Source organism: Saccoglossus kowalevskii, chromosome 1 (genome assembly GCF_978046115.1).
Source record: "Saccoglossus kowalevskii chromosome 1, keSacKowa6.1, whole genome shotgun sequence".
Taxonomy (NCBI): Eukaryota; Metazoa; Hemichordata; class Enteropneusta; family Harrimaniidae; genus Saccoglossus; species Saccoglossus kowalevskii.
In genome coordinates this window covers 15,766,923-15,784,513 of record NC_140641.1, presented here as the reverse complement: position 1 = coordinate 15,784,513, position 17,591 = coordinate 15,766,923, and the positions used below count along the sequence as shown (strand labels likewise).

The following is a 17,591-nucleotide window of genomic DNA, read 5'->3' as shown; positions in this document are numbered from 1 at the left end:
ACGTAAGTACAACGCAATGAATGGCGTTAATCCAACCCATTGTCTCACATTATTATTACATTTACCATTAACACCAACACTTTTAAAAAAAAGTATTAAGTGCACACAATTAACTATGGTGGCGAGCTTTGATATACACTCGAAAAACGCCGCAAGCACGAGTACATTGCTATCGCAATCGTCGTCCACAACAAACAACGTCGCCTAGACTAGGATATCTTAGTGTGGTATTGGTAGCCGAGTTGAAATGATGAAGAACAGAGTGGTACCAACCGAAAGAGTAAGTATAATGACTATGTTGTACATTACTGAAAACATTTGTAAGTATTATTCTATGTGTTAATTAAATTTTAATATAATAAATGGACATGTTATTCCAATGCAGCGTGTTGTCATTGACGACGAAATACTTGTATTTCAGGAAAAAGTCAAAAATAATATAAGAAAACGTGTGATAGCGGCAGCATTAAGTGTTTTCACAACTATGCTTGTAGTTTTTATACCAACTGGCATCTTAGTCTCTAACGACTCGGGTAAGTTTATGACACATGTATTAGGTCACGGCTCGGAAGTGTAATTCATTTCATGACATCGACGAATCGACAATGATAGACACCATTTTCAACTTTCGACATCAATATTTATAGAATTTTTTTCACAAATTGTATATTTGTTTATTCACAGACAAACCAAATATAACATCTGTAACAAATACAACAGGTAAGAAATCGATCATTCGGACACTCGTATCGACACTTAGTAACTAATAATATTACACATTACACAATTACTTAATGGTTATTGTGGAGAGAATACGAGACACAGGAAAGGCACGTAAGCCTGGGAACGGATTTAATATATAAATTAATTGTTATCAAACCTATAGATGTTTCCACTACACGATGGCGTGAACGCGATGACCACTCATTTGAAGTCACTACGTCACCAATAGCGCATGTGACAACGCCCGCAGACCCTGTTCTTACTTCCCGTGGTACCCCAACTGAACCAGCACCGGGTCCATCAATGCCATGCGAGGAGGGTGAGAGTGACTTATTTTAACCTTATATATGTACAAGTAATATTGTTTTGAATATAGAATAGTTATTTGTGTATTTAAAAATTATTTTGTAGTTCCAAAACACATATTCGTTTTGAACACTTGTTTTAATGTGTAGTTTATTGCATAAATACATTGTCACAATTAGTGTATCGTTTTCCGTTTTAGTTACATGCCCCGAAGGTTGGTATTTGAAATGCTATGGTGCAGTAGTATCGTGTTATAAACTAGAAGTAAATCTTACAACCTGGCAAGAAGCGAATGATAACTGCGAAACTATGGGTGCTCATTTGGTATTCATTACAGATGATGAAGAAGCAGAATTTTTGGGGACAGCGATGGCTGATGTATCTACGGATGGTTGCGACCCACTGTATTCGTGCCGTTATTTTATAGGCATCAGACTTGTAGGTATTTTATCACTACAACCTTCCTATAAATCGCGTTCCCAGCGATGGGGGGCTTCTATGACGTCAATGCGTGACAGGAATGATCACGACTGGCGGGTGCGGTTTATAACAATGGTGTAGTATGACTCGATCAGCAAACGACGGTTATGCTATTATATTCTTTTGTGAACATAATGAACATTTATAAATTAGCAATCTCTTTTTCCAGGTTATACTGTGAACATATCTATTATCCCAAAGTATTTTTGTTTGTGTTTTAATTGTACAATAATAAACACCAATCTGTATAACTGTGTGACAATATCGATGGAATTGCTGTACAGAACAAATATTAAAAGCTCTTATAAGTGTATTTGTATTATTTTCACTGATTTTTGACGAACTAAATGTAAAATATGGTAAACAAAGTAGATTACAGTAGTTAGTGTGGTGAATTATTTTGACATCTCTACAACCTAATTGTTTTGTGACTTCTGATACTACATTAATATATTCCGTATATTTTACAGACTTCCACAGGATTCGAGTACACAAATGGTGAAAGTGTCAGCTACTTCCGTTGGAAGCAGGGTGAACCAAATGATGTAAACGAGCAACATAACTGTGTTGTTGTTACAAGATTGTCGGAATGGAATGATGTGCTTTGTACCCAGCGAAGAAGATATGTGTGCGAGTTTGAAATACAAGTATGAGGTTTAAAGTTTGAATACGGCTTATAAAAATGTACTTTAACCGAGACGATCCATGAATCACCATGTGAGAATGTATAATCATTACTTTATTCATCTTTATTCATCGCATCATATCAATGTTCAGCTTCAACAAGCAGTCATATGACCGCATCGAGATCATTATCTATTACATCTATTGTTCGACTAAAACAATCATGTCACAAACAATGCCATTAACAGATTTAGGTTGTGATTACACAATTACCAATATTGTTTCAATCCTTTGTTATGATAGCGACTTCATATTCGCACATTCCAATCACACGCCGTTAGACTATTGTTTAGAATCAACAATTGTTATATTTAGGGTGGAGATTATAAACATATATCACAGGAATTTGATAAATATATTGTTTAATTATTGTATTTACAAGTCGCATCTTTGCAAGGCTTTAACTGCGAGACACAATCCTTGTAATCACATGATCGTGCCAACGACTGCCGCGATTGGCTGTTTATTCTGCAAGGCCTTAGAGACTTGACCTTTAAGATAGACAGTCTGTAATATTTGTAAGAGGGAGAGAATGAGTGAAATGGGTGAATAAAGCTGGAATATCTGTAATGAACCAATGTGTATTCATTTGGGACGAATCTGGTATGTCTCCGTGTAAGGGCTAACAGTCAAGTGAGACCAAGTTCCTCGAACACGAAGCTCCTGTTCATAACACATTCTTCTGTTCTCATTACAAATTGCTTTTCATATATTTGAAATTTGTATCATACTAAAAATAAGGAAATTAAGATTAAGACCCAGTCACCTAAGAAACATTTAGGAAATTACACGAGTTAGAGTGTGTTTATGAAGGTCAACGTCACAGTTGTTGTTGAATACAGTATTCTCATGAATCGCGCCCTCTCGTGACGGAGCAATTCAATGACGTAAATTGGCTGGTTCCCGTCTCTCGTGCTTGGCATACCAAGCCACAAGAGGCCGGTAACTAGTAACGGTTCCGACATTCTCATTGGTCCGTCACTTTTTCGTTGCTTGTTCTATTTCCCTTGGTTACCTGACGTCAGCGCTTACGCTGGTGGCCCTAGAGCAAGTTTTTTTTTTTTACTCTCGAAAGTTGTGCGAATAAAAACCGCTTCTTTTGTTATAAATTTGTACAGAAACGGCGAGAAATGCCAGAAACATCTCAAATATGCAAGTCTATGTATGGGCATAGCGTAATGAAGACTTGATTACAGAAAACGAATATAAGAATGTTTTCAAATTACGTCACTTAGTAACGTGACTTTAGGTCGGAATCCCAGCCCAGTGGAACAATATGTCGATTACTAGTTATCTGAAATTTCACTACTTCAAGTTTATGCATAAATTAACACCCCGGCGAGTTGTCTGTATGATTGTTGTAACACTGTTCAACCAAAAACAATGCCCCGACGGCGTTTTGAAGATAAACACAATCATTTGTGAAAATTTCAAAACAAAAGGTCAAAGCGTCTAGGAGCTATTATTTTTTAACTTCTGGGATGTGCACTAAAAAGAAGCTGAGATAATAGCTAATTTGCATAACAATTTACTCAGTAAGAAATTTTCTAATGCTCATAATTAAAATGGCTCTAACAGTTCCAAATTTAATTGTATTATCGTTTTGTAAAAAGTTAAATATAGTGCATAATATGGAGATCCTGTCATTTCTCTTTTTCACCATGTTTCTTTTATATTATTTATGTACAGCCTTGCTATATCTTGCTAAGCATTCAAAAGAGAATGTTTGCACTGTTATCTATATTTTAAAATCGTTTTTTGAGTATATTCCACTATTCACAATTCTACAAAAGTTTAACAGTCTATAGCCAAGACAAAAACAAAAACAAATTTCATTCCCAAGTGCCCACGAACCTGCATCTCTACCTTAATATACATCATTTATCACATCTCAGTGTTGTTGCTGTGATTGGCTGAGACTCAGTCACATGACATTGAATAGAAATAAATATTACATGCTATATTGCCCGCCAAGGGGATATCACATTGTATATTACTTGTATGACGTCACTGAAAATACCGCCTATAACAAATTTTCGTTCGCTACGCTAGTGCTGTCCCAGTTGTTGTTGCTTTCGGGTTGCTGTCAAGGTTTTGAAGAAACTTTAACCATTTAAAATAGACAGCGAACTTGCGGGAATGAATATTAAGTAAGATACTCTGTTTTCATGCTATGAGCATTTATACTCTCAAAGCTGATTGACAAGGATATTTAGTTTAAATTTCAGCAGATTATCCATGTAACCAAACAATCTTTCTACGCTTATCAACACGTTTTTCCCGTAATCTCACATCATACTGACCTGGTAGCTGTTCCCCGAATAATTCTTTCTGTAATAATTTGGCTAATGCAGATAGCCATGCTCCTAATTTTAACACTAGTAACATCATCACGCCAATCATATGGTAAAATTAGGGTAAAGTACACACAATCTTCTTTGTTTCTTACATCTTCAAATAGCACTAGCTTACCGACATAGTCATCAACATTTAGTGCAACATCCCATAAAAATGTAACCAATCTCATATGATACTCATTCATATCCATAACATGCTGATTTGTTGTTCCCAGCACATTCCAGCTAGCATCTTTAAAAAGGCGCCGCCATGTTTTGATACACAATTTATATCCATATTGTATGAATCCGCCCAGACACATATTCTGAACTTGTCAGACGTAAACGAAAGTACACAGCATTAACACTGATAAAACGTAGAAGGCAGCATACAAACAAATTGGCCATATTCATAATAAAACTCCTGATATATACATATGATTCTTGTGAACATAATATAGACCATGCTATAACGAATACATGTAGAGCAAATACTGTTGTCATAGTATGTTACAACCCACAAGAACATATGAACTGAGGGGAATTAATTTGTTATTCTATGTTTAATTTGTCATCTCAATTTATTTTATGGCAACAAACAGTTTAAAACAAAAAGCACTTCGATTTCAGAACAGTTCATTGCTGATCAGAGTTGTTGTGAACAATCTCAGGTTTGCGAAAACTGAAAAAAAAACGCACTAACTTGTTTTGAAGTCGTAGTAGATATTGCGAGACATGTGTTTCTTTTAGTTTTTATATTTATCAGTATATTTATCATTTTTATTTAACACGAAATAAGCATGGAGATTAGAATTAACTATCATGTAAACTTAGTTAAATACACTTTTCTAAGTTATATTTTGATGACATTTCCATTTTTTCGTTGTATATGTAAATTTGTATATGTAAGGATAGTTCTGTTTTTTTTTCTATTTGCGGTGAAAAGAGGCTGTGTCACCAAAATAATTCGCCACCCGAATTTGACATTTGTATTTTATTTATTGAACTTTAATACAAATTTTGGGAGTTTTTACTGTCTTGTGCGACAATTCTTGAAAATAATAAACTTTTGTGAGATTTTACAATATTTTTTTGAAAGTAATTTTCAACAATTTTCCGAGCAATATCTCGACTTACCAAACACATTTTTCAACTTTGCTCGCCGCTTTTCACATATTGCCTTCAATTCATGTGGTAATGCTCTAATGTAATGAAACCTCTCCAAAATTGTATTGACTTCTCTACTCCTGTGTTTGTACTTTCAGAATCCCACCACGTATATAAACTGTATGCTGTTAATATAGTTCTACCATATTGTTTTACAGGATATAAACCTTCCAGAATAAAAATAAACACTTTTGAATTTGAAAAAAATAACCTGGAAATGCAAGACGCCAGCGTTCTTGTTTCGCGAGATTAATGTCCCGCTTGTCTTATAGTTTTAAGTTTAAGGCTTGCCAAACAGAAGAGAAGAACGCTTAACGCTTCGTCAGTGTTAGAGATAACCTGGATAAACAGCCATTGTATCGATGTTCACAACTAGAATTATGGACTGACTGAACACGTGGAATTACCATTCCATCAGGTATGCTTGCACGAACTCGATTACAAGAACCAGCAAACTATGTCTCATTAATTCAATTTATTAAATTATTCTCATTAGCGATTATTGTTTTCTCAAAATTCAATGAGCTTGAAATCAATATGATGGTGCTGACATTTTTTTTTTGTGGTATAAGTACAAGTACGAAACACTGACTTAACAGTCTGGGTTTACATATCCACATTTTGAATCAATCTTGTAAATTACACTCTGACTCAAAGTGTTTCAATTACGTATATTTAATTTAGTGCCAAGGATGATTTAGATCCGGAAAAATAAGAAAAGATAACCATTATAGTTTTGATATGTCAGAACCAATATTCGACAAAGACGGAAACCAGAGGAGCAAAATACCTTTCCTTGTTTTTTGTCACATTTATTTAACAGGTTACAAGTCGTCGCATCGCGTCGTGTTCGGCATGGGACCCATAGCGACATACAACACGCATGTAGAATGCATTGTTTACGCATTGTTTACTGCGCAGCGACTGAATGACATTTTAACATTATTATACAAGAGACTGTATATTACCATTGGTTACGCTACTTTATTCTAATGATTTTTGTATCCAGTACAAGTGTAATAACGTTTCCATGGCTGCGGAATACGACAAAATCGCGATATCTTCTCCTTAATTTGTCCTGTTCAAAATAAGAAAATATATATATATGTGAATAATATAACAATCTTCATGAATTAGACCATTTCTACAAATAAACCTTTACAGATTCATATTATGTGGGATATTTTTTTTTTATTAACCCATATACCGTTTGAAATACATAGTCACTGAAAAGTTGATACACAATTATGCACAGGAATGACTAGACTATTTCAGAATTTCATTATGCACACATTCTCATTTAGAGCAACCATTCAAGTAAAAATAGGAATAACTAAGTTGATCATTCTTAATGACCCGATTTAATCTGTTGGTTAAGTCTTGGGATAGTTATATGGTAGTGTGTCTGGCGTTTATCAACTATGTATCATATTGGAATTTATATATACGGAACATGTTTGGCGTCATGTATGTTGTTTGCTTGTATTAATGTATGTATGTTGTTTGCTTGTTTACCTTAATCTTTAAACAACTATACGTGCCTCTCTGCCTCTACAATTAGAAAAGAAATAAGGCAAATGTTAAATTGAATAGGTGTTTTTTTATATGTAAATTATTCATGAAGACCATATTTTCTATAAGTATTGTTTGTCTTGTTTGATGCGAGTATTATATGAGTGGTCAATAATTGTCACAGTTGACGAGCTACTGCAAGTCCACATTACGTTCCATCAAACATGCGCAATATCGGTACCCCTCTCCGGGCAAGGAGCGTTCTCCGGAAATGCACTCAATAGTACCCGTGCCGTTTACTGTACGCTTACAATGTACTATGCTAGTTTTGCTTCAAAATTATCTTTATTTCCCCCAACTCTATAAGAAAAATGCGTTATATCGTGGCGTGGTCTCCATGATTTTTGAATTTTAACGATATGTGAATCAAGCCTCCACTATAAACTTTCGCATCTGTGATTATGTCGCAGTAAAATCGTTTGTGCGGCGTCCCTGGGTGAACACCATCAATTGTCTTAAAAATAGATCCGTAGTACATCGTGGCCATTCATTAGTACATTAGGCCAATTTTATATGATATTTCAATCGTGTGCATGCGCCGCAAAACTTAAAATATTGCCAACTATTTTGATTTCAATTATTTCCATGGGATAACAAATTTAGTATTTTTTTGCAAATTTTTAATTCATTATCAGTATGTTTAAATTTCCGTCAATTAACATTATGGCATCTTACGTCTGCCAAATAACGGCCAAATAAATACGTGGAATCATTAATTACTAAGGACCTCTCGGTACCGACGGCCAACTCGGCGTCCTGGGAGGAAATCTACTCACCACGCCACGCCACCTCGATACCTCTCCTTCCCGGAAACATGCTTTCCAATACGAGACTGATTTCTCTATAAGTTCGGCCATTTAAAATCATATTCTGGACAAGATTTTTATCAATTAAATGGTCGGCTTCCATTGCTGCTCCGAATCATTCGGAAAATGGCAGCACAAAAACCGCGCAAATTCATTTCACCGCCAATTTACAACGGTTTTCACACAGACACCAGTTAATTCCGTTACCTAATGGCTGAAGCAATTTCACATCGACCAGATACGCCCCAAAACAGATGACGAGATTTGACAGGATCGGCCAATGCGCATGCGTATAAAACAGCTGGTACTAATATCTTAATATTCTAATTTCCTAATAACTTATTTTGCACTCGTGCAATGCAAAATACATATTTGAGTAGGTTGGTTGGCCATCAAGGACCATCCTATGGCACCCAATGCATATATCACCAATACCATAGTACAGAGTTATGTTAACAGCGAATCAAAAATAAGACTAATATACTAATTTTTTATTGTAAGAATGAGATTACATTGTGAAATGGCCAGGATGTACCACAGATCGAAATGCTTTTCAATTTATATGAAATCGATTGGACAGATGGCGGTAACATACAAACAGTTGGATGTTCTCGCTCTTTATAATACACCTCACATTAAGTGCGTCTTGAGGTTAATATAATCATATATTTAGTGTGCTTGTTTATTGTTTGTCATTATAATGTGTTTGTATTTGCCACTTATGAATCCCAATTTACATCTTGTATGTTTGATATAATATACACAGTGTTGTTGGGTTAACTTGTTACCTTCTTCGCGTTTTTTGTCCCGAAATTCCCTCTCTGCCGATACAATTGAAAAATAAGGAAAAGAATATTAGATTAGAAAGATGGTGTATACAAACATGTATACAAACACATTAATGTGTACCAGATGACCTATGTAGAATATGTCAGTTCTGGAAGACAAAATTATGTTCAATGCAGTCAGCATTGTATATTGCAAAAGGGCAATAATAATTCAAATTCTTCTCTCCATTGAGACTGAAATTCGGGTCATTCTAATTAATCTTACGTCACGGGATTCTCATCTGACGTATTCAATGTACTCGTACTAGATTGTTACTGCAAGCCAACACACAACGCCTTTACTACACGGGAATCATGTATACAAACATATTACTGCGGTTATTCTAATGAACCCTTGTTCAGTATGACAGTGCTACACTATATACATAACAAACAGACACAGATTCCTAAAGTCAATTCCAAAATGATTTGATAAACCAGAAGTTTAACAATAAAGAACCATGTGTAACAGCTCATACCGAAATCTCTGTGGAACCATTTTATAGTGAACAGAAATCAGAAATCAATGCACATATTCAAACCCAGGAGCATTATTAAACAGGAAAGTCGAAGGACTATTTCAATGCTGCATGATGCACAGCTGAATTAATTTCAATACATCAGTAAACAATATGTAACCATTTTGAGATGACTAGTTTTGATGTCACATATGTAACAGCCCCTGCCGAAATCTCTGTGGAACCATTTTATAGTGAAACAATCCCCATATTTAAACCGAGGAACAATGAAATCACAATTGGTTGCATACAATGGCAGATATCAGTACCCAATACAACATAGTGGCTGTCCCGCCATTATTAAACAGGATAGTCACGGGACTATTTTAATGCTGTATAATACACCAGACAGCTGACTTAATTTGAATACATCAGTGAACTATGTATTCTTTTTGGCTGGGATTGTTCATTCCAACGATCAAAACAAGTGCATCAATCATGGTGGTTCTTATTTCTGTGTGCCTGCCTAACGGAGCAGTTTTAAATTTCACTATGTATGCCAAAAAGTTAACAGCCCGGATTAACAATTCTGTATTGACGATAATTTTCAAATACTTCCATTACCTTCCCAATTAGACACACTAAATTAGACACATTTAGCACAATAGCGACAATGACCACGACGGTCTGAATGATGCCAGGGAATCATTGATTATCACCTACATCCAGAACTATAGTAATCAGATTCATTTTAACAGGAAGAATGTTTATGATGTAATCTATTTTAATATTATGTATATACTTTAATCAGTATTTTTTACTTTGTTGTATTAGCACCCTATGGGCTACTTCTGTGTTTTCCGGGGTTAAATCAAGTGATTTATTGAAAGTATCAGCTATCTTTTCAGTATCTGCAGCTTCTACTGCAACACCAATACCAAGTTAAGCGCCGTTTTCTGTAAAACCATCTTCTTCACCTTAGTTGGTTATTGCGTGTCTTTACCGTTGGAATCCAGTATATGCGTAATATGCGTTTAGCAGTAATTATAGTAATACATGCATATACAAATGAATGCTATATATGTGATATATGTACTACGCGCCATTTTGAAAGACGTGGTAGCTTGTGTGACTGCCTGTTACGGCGAGAAACTTGCCGTGATCGCTTGTTTGAATACCGTGTTGTAGGTTGTAATACATCCATGCTCGCTTGCGTGTGAAATCATGTGGTAGCATTCATATATACAACAGTTATACATACACCCATATGTGTACATCCATAACTACACCCCGATGAAGGGCCATATTATATACAAATAAATACATGCACTCAGGATTACTGGAGCTGAACATTGTCAGCGAGCTTAGATATTATGAATTAAACAGAATTAGAAAATGATATTATACCGAAATTGTTCATTGCCTGGGTATATCAACAACACATTTCACTAGCTTTTATATATGGATCTTTTATTCATATATACATTTTGTTCTTAACTGCCACTACACAATTTAGCATGCAGGTGTACAGTATAGTATGTGGTAATACCGTACGTTTTATGTATTTTTCATGTACAATCATTTTGGTATTGGTATGCATGTGCATATTGGTGTGACTTGCAGACAGTATTATACATTTGAGACATATTTATTACATTCTAATCTCGTCAAGGCAAACAAAAAAATAATTTTTGTTATTTAACCATTGAAACATACAGTATAAGTACCGAACTGGATATTTCCTGGATATCTATTTAATAGCTCGCATGTCAGTGGTTATTTCAACTTACTTACTCTACAACTAACTTACCTTCATCACGTTCTTCGTACCAAAACCAAAAATCCTTCGCTGCCAATGCAATTGAAAATAATATATGAGTACTATGTTGGATAGCCGGTGTATTTTAATTACTCGCAGTATCATTGGACAGCATTAAATAGTCGAATTTTACACTGCAAATTAAATAAAAAATGCACTATATCACGAGTTCGATATTATCCTAATCAGTGTACGCTTTTACAAAGCTAGTTGTTACAAAAACTATAGTGTATGTTCCAAAATAAATGTCACCCACAGCATAACGTTAAATGTTGGAAAGAAAATCTGTGCTAGCGTACCGATTACCCTGTGATTTTGATAAACCACGTAAAGCAACAAGTAGTATATTGCATACAATGCGATGTCTTTGGATTGTCGTATCATAACCCTTCATTCCCCTCTCTGTGAGGCGGGGTGTTTGGTTCAAGTAATTACAGAATAGCCCAATAAAAATGGCATGATATATATTGTGTTATGTAACAAAACCTTTTCTCAAACTATGGCGATACCATGCAGTATTTTGTATTTTCCGTATACAAATCATCATTGATACTATGCATGGTAAATATAATATTTGTAACGTTGTTCAATTGTTCATCGCTGATAATGCAATTAAATTGAAAAGATGCATCAAGTATTGGGTTCAAAAGGCGGTGGTTTTTATTAATCACAATAACTTTATACAACAACAATTATTCAAGTTTTTCACAATAATAAATTAAACTGTGATTGCTCAACTTGTTTGGTTGCCATCTTGAATTAGAATTGAACCGAAAGTTAGCATTTTGACCTTTTTCCAAAGTATCTTGACACTCAGAGATTTTTGTCAAAGCGCCGTTAGCACATGAACTATACAGTGAATGAATACAAACTATAGCGATCTTGTGGACTTTTCACAACAAAACAGCAATAAACGCGGAAAAAAATCAGAACTATCGTACGGGAAATGGTTTGTTTCGCGTCCCATATTCACGTGTTGCTATCATTGCCAGTGATCATATTTTTTCTTGTTTTTTCCGCAAAAAGGAAATTGGGTAGCTGTCAAATTGACTTCTATTTTAATTTTGGGCATTCGTTGCCCACTCACTTTCGAACAATAGAAAATATAATGCAATAAATCACTGTTTCTCGTGTTTTTTGTGGAGCTTTCATTCACCGTTTTTGCTGTGGGTGAGGATGACTTCATTTTAATAATAGCTTCCGCCCGCGCCTGTTCATAGACCATGTCGGTCTTTAACACACCAGGTATTTAGCATTGTTCCCAGGAAGGTATATATCAAGACTTCCAAAATATATTACAACCCAAAACTAATTAGGTATGTGCATTGTTCCTGCGCATATATGTACTCATTTCCATTATAATGTGATGATTATTTTTAAAACACTGGTAGAAAGCTGGAAACTAAATTAAATAAACCAAAACATAATTAGATCGTCGCATTCAAGTTGTCTTATATTATAAATATGTAGCAAGATTGAATGAAATAATATAAGTACTGGAGATAAATTATTATGCAAAACAAGTAATTAATCATCACAGATTTTATAGCCAAAATATTGAGGTCTTTGCATTGTACCAGATCTTCTATGCACCAAGTTTAATTGGAATGTGATGATTTATATTTGATATATCAGTAGAAAAGCCGAAAATTGTTTAATCATTATGCAAATTAGGTGATAAATATTCAACCCAATTCTCGAGCAATTATTAACCCGGAAGTACCACAACATGTCTTCAGTGCAGAAGCTTACATTTTAATATGAAATGTATGTTTTATCACCAAAAACTTTTTGTGATCCACTTGTCGAGTTCTCTTCGATGATAGTAGTTTCGACATTTTGAACAAAACAAAATAGTGACCAAAGAGAATGTTTTAATATTTCCATATGAAGAGAAATGACACATGCGGATATCAGTTCTATGTATGATTAATACAATCATTGTGCAATATATGCTGCCCTTACGAGTATGAACTTTTACATCCTAAGAAAAATGTAATTCAGAATTATGTAATTTACCACAGAGCTATAATAAGAACTGAATATAATGATGGTTATATGAATACTAACCTTCATCAACCATAATTCGATGTTCTCGCAAACCCTGTAGAATTCAAGGGGAAAAAAATGGGTACATTATTACAGATACATTGTAAAATATGTTTTGAATAGAAGAAAATCGCAACTGACATATCCCACAATGCTACAATATGCAATATATGTAATGTGCTTCCTTAAAATCACAGCTTAATTCAGAACTTGTTTAACTAATCTGCTCACTGGTTACGTTACGTTAACTATTTGATATCTTCGTCTGATTTGTGAACTTTAAAATAATTTCATCAGTCCACAAAGAACAATTCAGTAAAAACAACATATAACCCAGTAATCACACGGCTTTTGTTAGAAACCTGACATCCACGCCAGAGAAGTGACATATCACCGGCAAACATCTGTGATAGAATATGTGATAGATTAAAAAAACTTCGCTATTTCTGGCAAAACATCTCTAGGAAATTAAATCTTTGATTAACATCGGCTCGAAATTGTTTAAACTAACATTTTTGGTACAACGTCAGGGTAGAAAAAGACACGTTTTTAATATTCCAGTATTCATGAAAAAGTAACCCAGGTAATAAGTACATCGTGTACCTCTATGAGTACCCCCTCACAGGGTAACAAGTTGTTGTTTGTTTTTGTTTTGTTTTTAAATCTCACAAACTTCCAAATGCTGGAAAATATATACCTCGTACGCAGGAAAGAGTTTGTTGTCAAAGCAACCAGTAGAAATCCGCTAATTTTAATCATATTTGAGTATAGATCTAAGGATAACTAAGAAGTTTTTTACATTTTTAGTAATGGTGGTATGCAGTTGAGTTATGCTTAGTTAGAACCACGACTTTAAATTGAACAATTATCTGCCCATTTTACTATTAACTAAGTTTGATGAATGTCCAACACTGATAGTAACAATGATTACTGTGTTTTTTATGTGAACCTAAACAATGAATAATGCCAGTGTGTCTAAATGACATATTATGCTCTACTTTATGTGGTGTGTATGTGAGTGTATAAGCCATCGATGACCAACCTATTGGAATCGAGACACAGAGTCATACCATACCATAAGCTGTATCAACACTATTACACTGGAAGTATGTCGTCGAGATACCATGTTTTATTTGGCATGATAAGCGCTTTTTGTTTCTTCCATTGATATATTACAAGCATTAATTTGTTAACTTGATGAGAGGTATTCAAACCATTCAAGGTCGTGTGGCTAGTAAATAGTTTGATAATGGATTAGATTGCTATGTTGCTAATACAAATTCAAGGTGTCATTATCATTGTATGATGCGGTTGGATATGTTGCATTGTATATATTGGATATGTCGTAATGATTTCTACATAGATGTATTACGTATATAAAAAAATTACCTGACATTCCATACGTACGACGAGAGAAAACACAACACATAGAACCAGCATTGCCTTATAGCATGTCATATTCCTGCATGAAAACATTAAAATAATAAGCAGCTGAAGTACACAAATTGTTTAGGACTAGACTCAGGTTTGTTGACATTTATATTGAAACATATGTTTCTCAGTGAAGACCACATTTAACTTCTGCACAATAATTCAAGTTGCTGAACAGCATATATTTTTTCTATAACACTAACAAACACACAGTTACAGACAGTGGTGACGTTACAGGTTCAAATTATAAACTGAATGAATTTAAACGTTTGGAAAAGGTGGCAGATATCAGTGATGGGTATCGGATAGAGGTTTTGCCCATTGAATACAATTGATAGATGAGGGATACACGTTGTGGATAGTGAACATGCAATAGTTGCACAGTGCGTTAAATTCGTAGATGTAGCTGGATTAATCCTTTCGTCACCGGATTTTCTCGCCTAATTGTTCTGCATTTTATCTTATATTCTTCAATATTTCTGGAAAGGAACCCTAATTTTGGAGACAAAATTTGAGTAAATTTTCCGATTTTACTAAAAAAATAATTGGCTATTTTCGTTCCAATCCTTTTATGAAAAGTGCATACTATACGGGACTTGTTTATGATGAAAAGAGGGAGCTGGTGGTGAAAAGGTTAAAGCAGTGTACAACAGATAAAAGTGGTGGTTGGTATTTAAAACTGAAAGGTGCTGGACAAAATGCAGGTAATTTGCAATAATTTGTACACACACCAGTCCGCCATCTTTGTGCTACAGGGGTATGCACCCTGTATGCACAAAGATGGCGGACTAGTGTTTGATCTTTTCCAGTTTATATACTACTAGAATTGACTCCCAGCTACGAAGTACATATTGTTAGATGTCAGTAATACTGCGTTAGTATTTGATCGAATAAAGCAGCGTTGAAGCTCCAATTTTCCACGAAGAGTTCCAGTTTTACAAATATATCTATGTCTCCACTATATATCGGACGGGCTAGGGAGTCAACTCTATATTTTTGTATGGCGTATACCAATAACATATGGATTACGTGGGTTTAAAAACAAAATGTGTGCATAATATATTTCTCGTCTGCTATGTAATATAATGTTTCTTTTTTTCATGGTAATAAATTGTGTGTTATTTTAGATGCAAGTGCATACAATTATATCTTTTGAAAGTTAGCCAATGTTTCATCATTGAATTATTATTCAAACAAGAATTACAGGAAACGATTGCACATAACAACTAGACAATTCAAATTGTGTGTACAGAGTGACATACCAGGACAAGGAATTGTCAACATCAATGGACTACTCTGTAATTATAGTGTAACTTAAAGTAGAGATGCAGGTTTTTGGGCACTTGGGAGTGAATTTTTTTTTTTTTTTTGCTTTTTATTATCTAAACAGTCTTGGATAAAGACTGTTAAAATTTTGTAGAATGGTGAATAGTGGAACATACTCAAAAAACGATTTTAAAATAGAGATAACAGGTGCAAACATTCTCTCTTTTGAATGCTTAGCAAGATTTAGCAAGGCTGTACACAATAGTAAAAAAGAAACATGTTGAAAAAAAGAAATGACGGGATCTCCATAATATGCACTGTATTCAACTTTTAACGAAACGATAATATATTTAAATTTGGAACTGTTACATTAGCAAACTTCTTACTGAGTGAATTGTTATGCAAATTAGCAATTATCTCAGCTTCTTTTTAGTGCACATCCCAGAACTTTAACAAAAAATAGCTCCTAGACGCTTCGACCTTTTGTTTTGAAATTTCACAAATGATTGACAATGTGTTTATCTTCAAAACGCCGTCGGAGCATTGTTTTTGGCTGAACAGTGTTACAACAATTGTACAGACAACTAGCCTGGGTGTTAATTAATGCATAAACTTGAAGTAGTGAAATTTGAGCTGCTGCCCTGCAAAATTGACAACAGGTAGACAGTTTTCAAGACGGCACTTTCGTTTAGAAGCTAATTTTTTTAAATCACTTTTGACCAAAAAAGCTCATTTTGTGCATATTTCAAACTACAGTGTCCATAAAAAACAATAACAACATTTTTAATTTTTTTTAATAAGCTTTCCGAAAATATATAGTTTTGTGGACAAGGAAGGTCATCTTGGTTTCCTAATTAACTAATTAAAATACCTGTCAGGTAAACTGCATCTCTACCTTAAACACAATGATATTCGCCTTTGTGTGTTTAATATTATATTGAGTAAACTTCTTTACAGGATGTGTGAATATCATTATATTATGTGTGAACGTCTTTATATCATGCACACTTTTTACGACTACGACCTGACAACATGATTGATAGTGAAAGATCTGCATGTACAAAATAATGTTTTTACTGCAAGATTAAAAATTAGCCTCTTCTCTGAAATACAGTGGTCTAAAATCATGTTAGTAAGTATGATTGTTTCTGAGTAGCAAAGGCATATTGATCTGGAGAACTGTGTGAATGTTAAAAATAAGAAACTTACAGGTCAGTCTGTATCGAATTGTAGAGAATACCTTTTCTTCAGTGATCAGTTAGACTGTATCAGAAGACTGTATGACCGACTGGTTAGGGGGCACTTAAAACTCGCTATTTGTGTATGGCATATACCAGTAGCAAACAGATTACGGGGGTGTACAGATGAAAATGTGTTTATGATTTTTTATCGTCTGCTATGTAATGTTTCTCTTTCGTGATAATAAATTGTGTGTAATTTGTTACGTTAAATGCAGTACCAATTACCATACAACCATATAAGGACATGATACATATATATCTTTTAATAGTTAGTCAATTTTCCATCATTAATTTAATATTCCCGAAAACAAGATTTGTTTTACAGAATTACAGAAACTACATAATCGTATGAATCAGCAAATTAGCATATTTAGACATCGATATTCACGTAAATTGACCAATTATACCAATGTAATTTATTGTTAC

At 34.4% G+C, this 17,591-nt stretch overlaps 1 protein-coding gene and 1 long non-coding RNA gene across 5 annotated transcripts; one reads left to right on the top strand and one right to left on the bottom strand.

Moving 5' to 3' along the window:
- Positions 1-235: 235 nt before the first annotated feature.
- LOC146750384 (C-type lectin-like) lies at positions 236-2,767 on the top strand. 2 transcript variants are annotated; one of them, XM_085501986.1, is made up of 6 exons: positions 236-280; positions 422-533; positions 685-720; positions 887-1,042; positions 1,229-1,467; positions 1,980-2,767. In XM_085501986.1, exons 1-6 carry the CDS (start codon positions 248-250, stop codon positions 2,160-2,162), a joined length of 759 nt encoding a protein of 252 aa, XP_085358112.1. In that variant the 5' UTR covers positions 236-247; the 3' UTR covers positions 2,163-2,767. The 2 variants fall into 2 exon arrangements, with proteins under 2 accessions (XP_085358112.1, XP_085358145.1); XM_085502019.1 differs by having other exon boundaries at positions 1,229-1,471; positions 1,980-2,146.
- A 3,893-nt stretch (positions 2,768-6,660) lies between these two features.
- LOC144344470 (uncharacterized) lies at positions 6,661-17,231 on the bottom strand. Of its 3 annotated transcripts, none has more exons than XR_014930047.1 (7): positions 17,134-17,231; positions 14,617-14,689; positions 13,249-13,282; positions 11,170-11,312; positions 8,863-8,895; positions 7,212-7,247; positions 6,661-6,774 (listed from the first exon to the last, which is right to left on the bottom strand). It is a non-coding gene; the product is annotated as an uncharacterized LOC144344470 (long non-coding RNA). The 3 variants fall into 3 exon arrangements; XR_013419183.1 differs by having other exon boundaries at positions 11,170-11,208; XR_013419184.1 differs by lacking the exon at positions 8,863-8,895 and having other exon boundaries at positions 11,170-11,208.
- Positions 17,232-17,591: the final 360 nt, after the last annotated feature.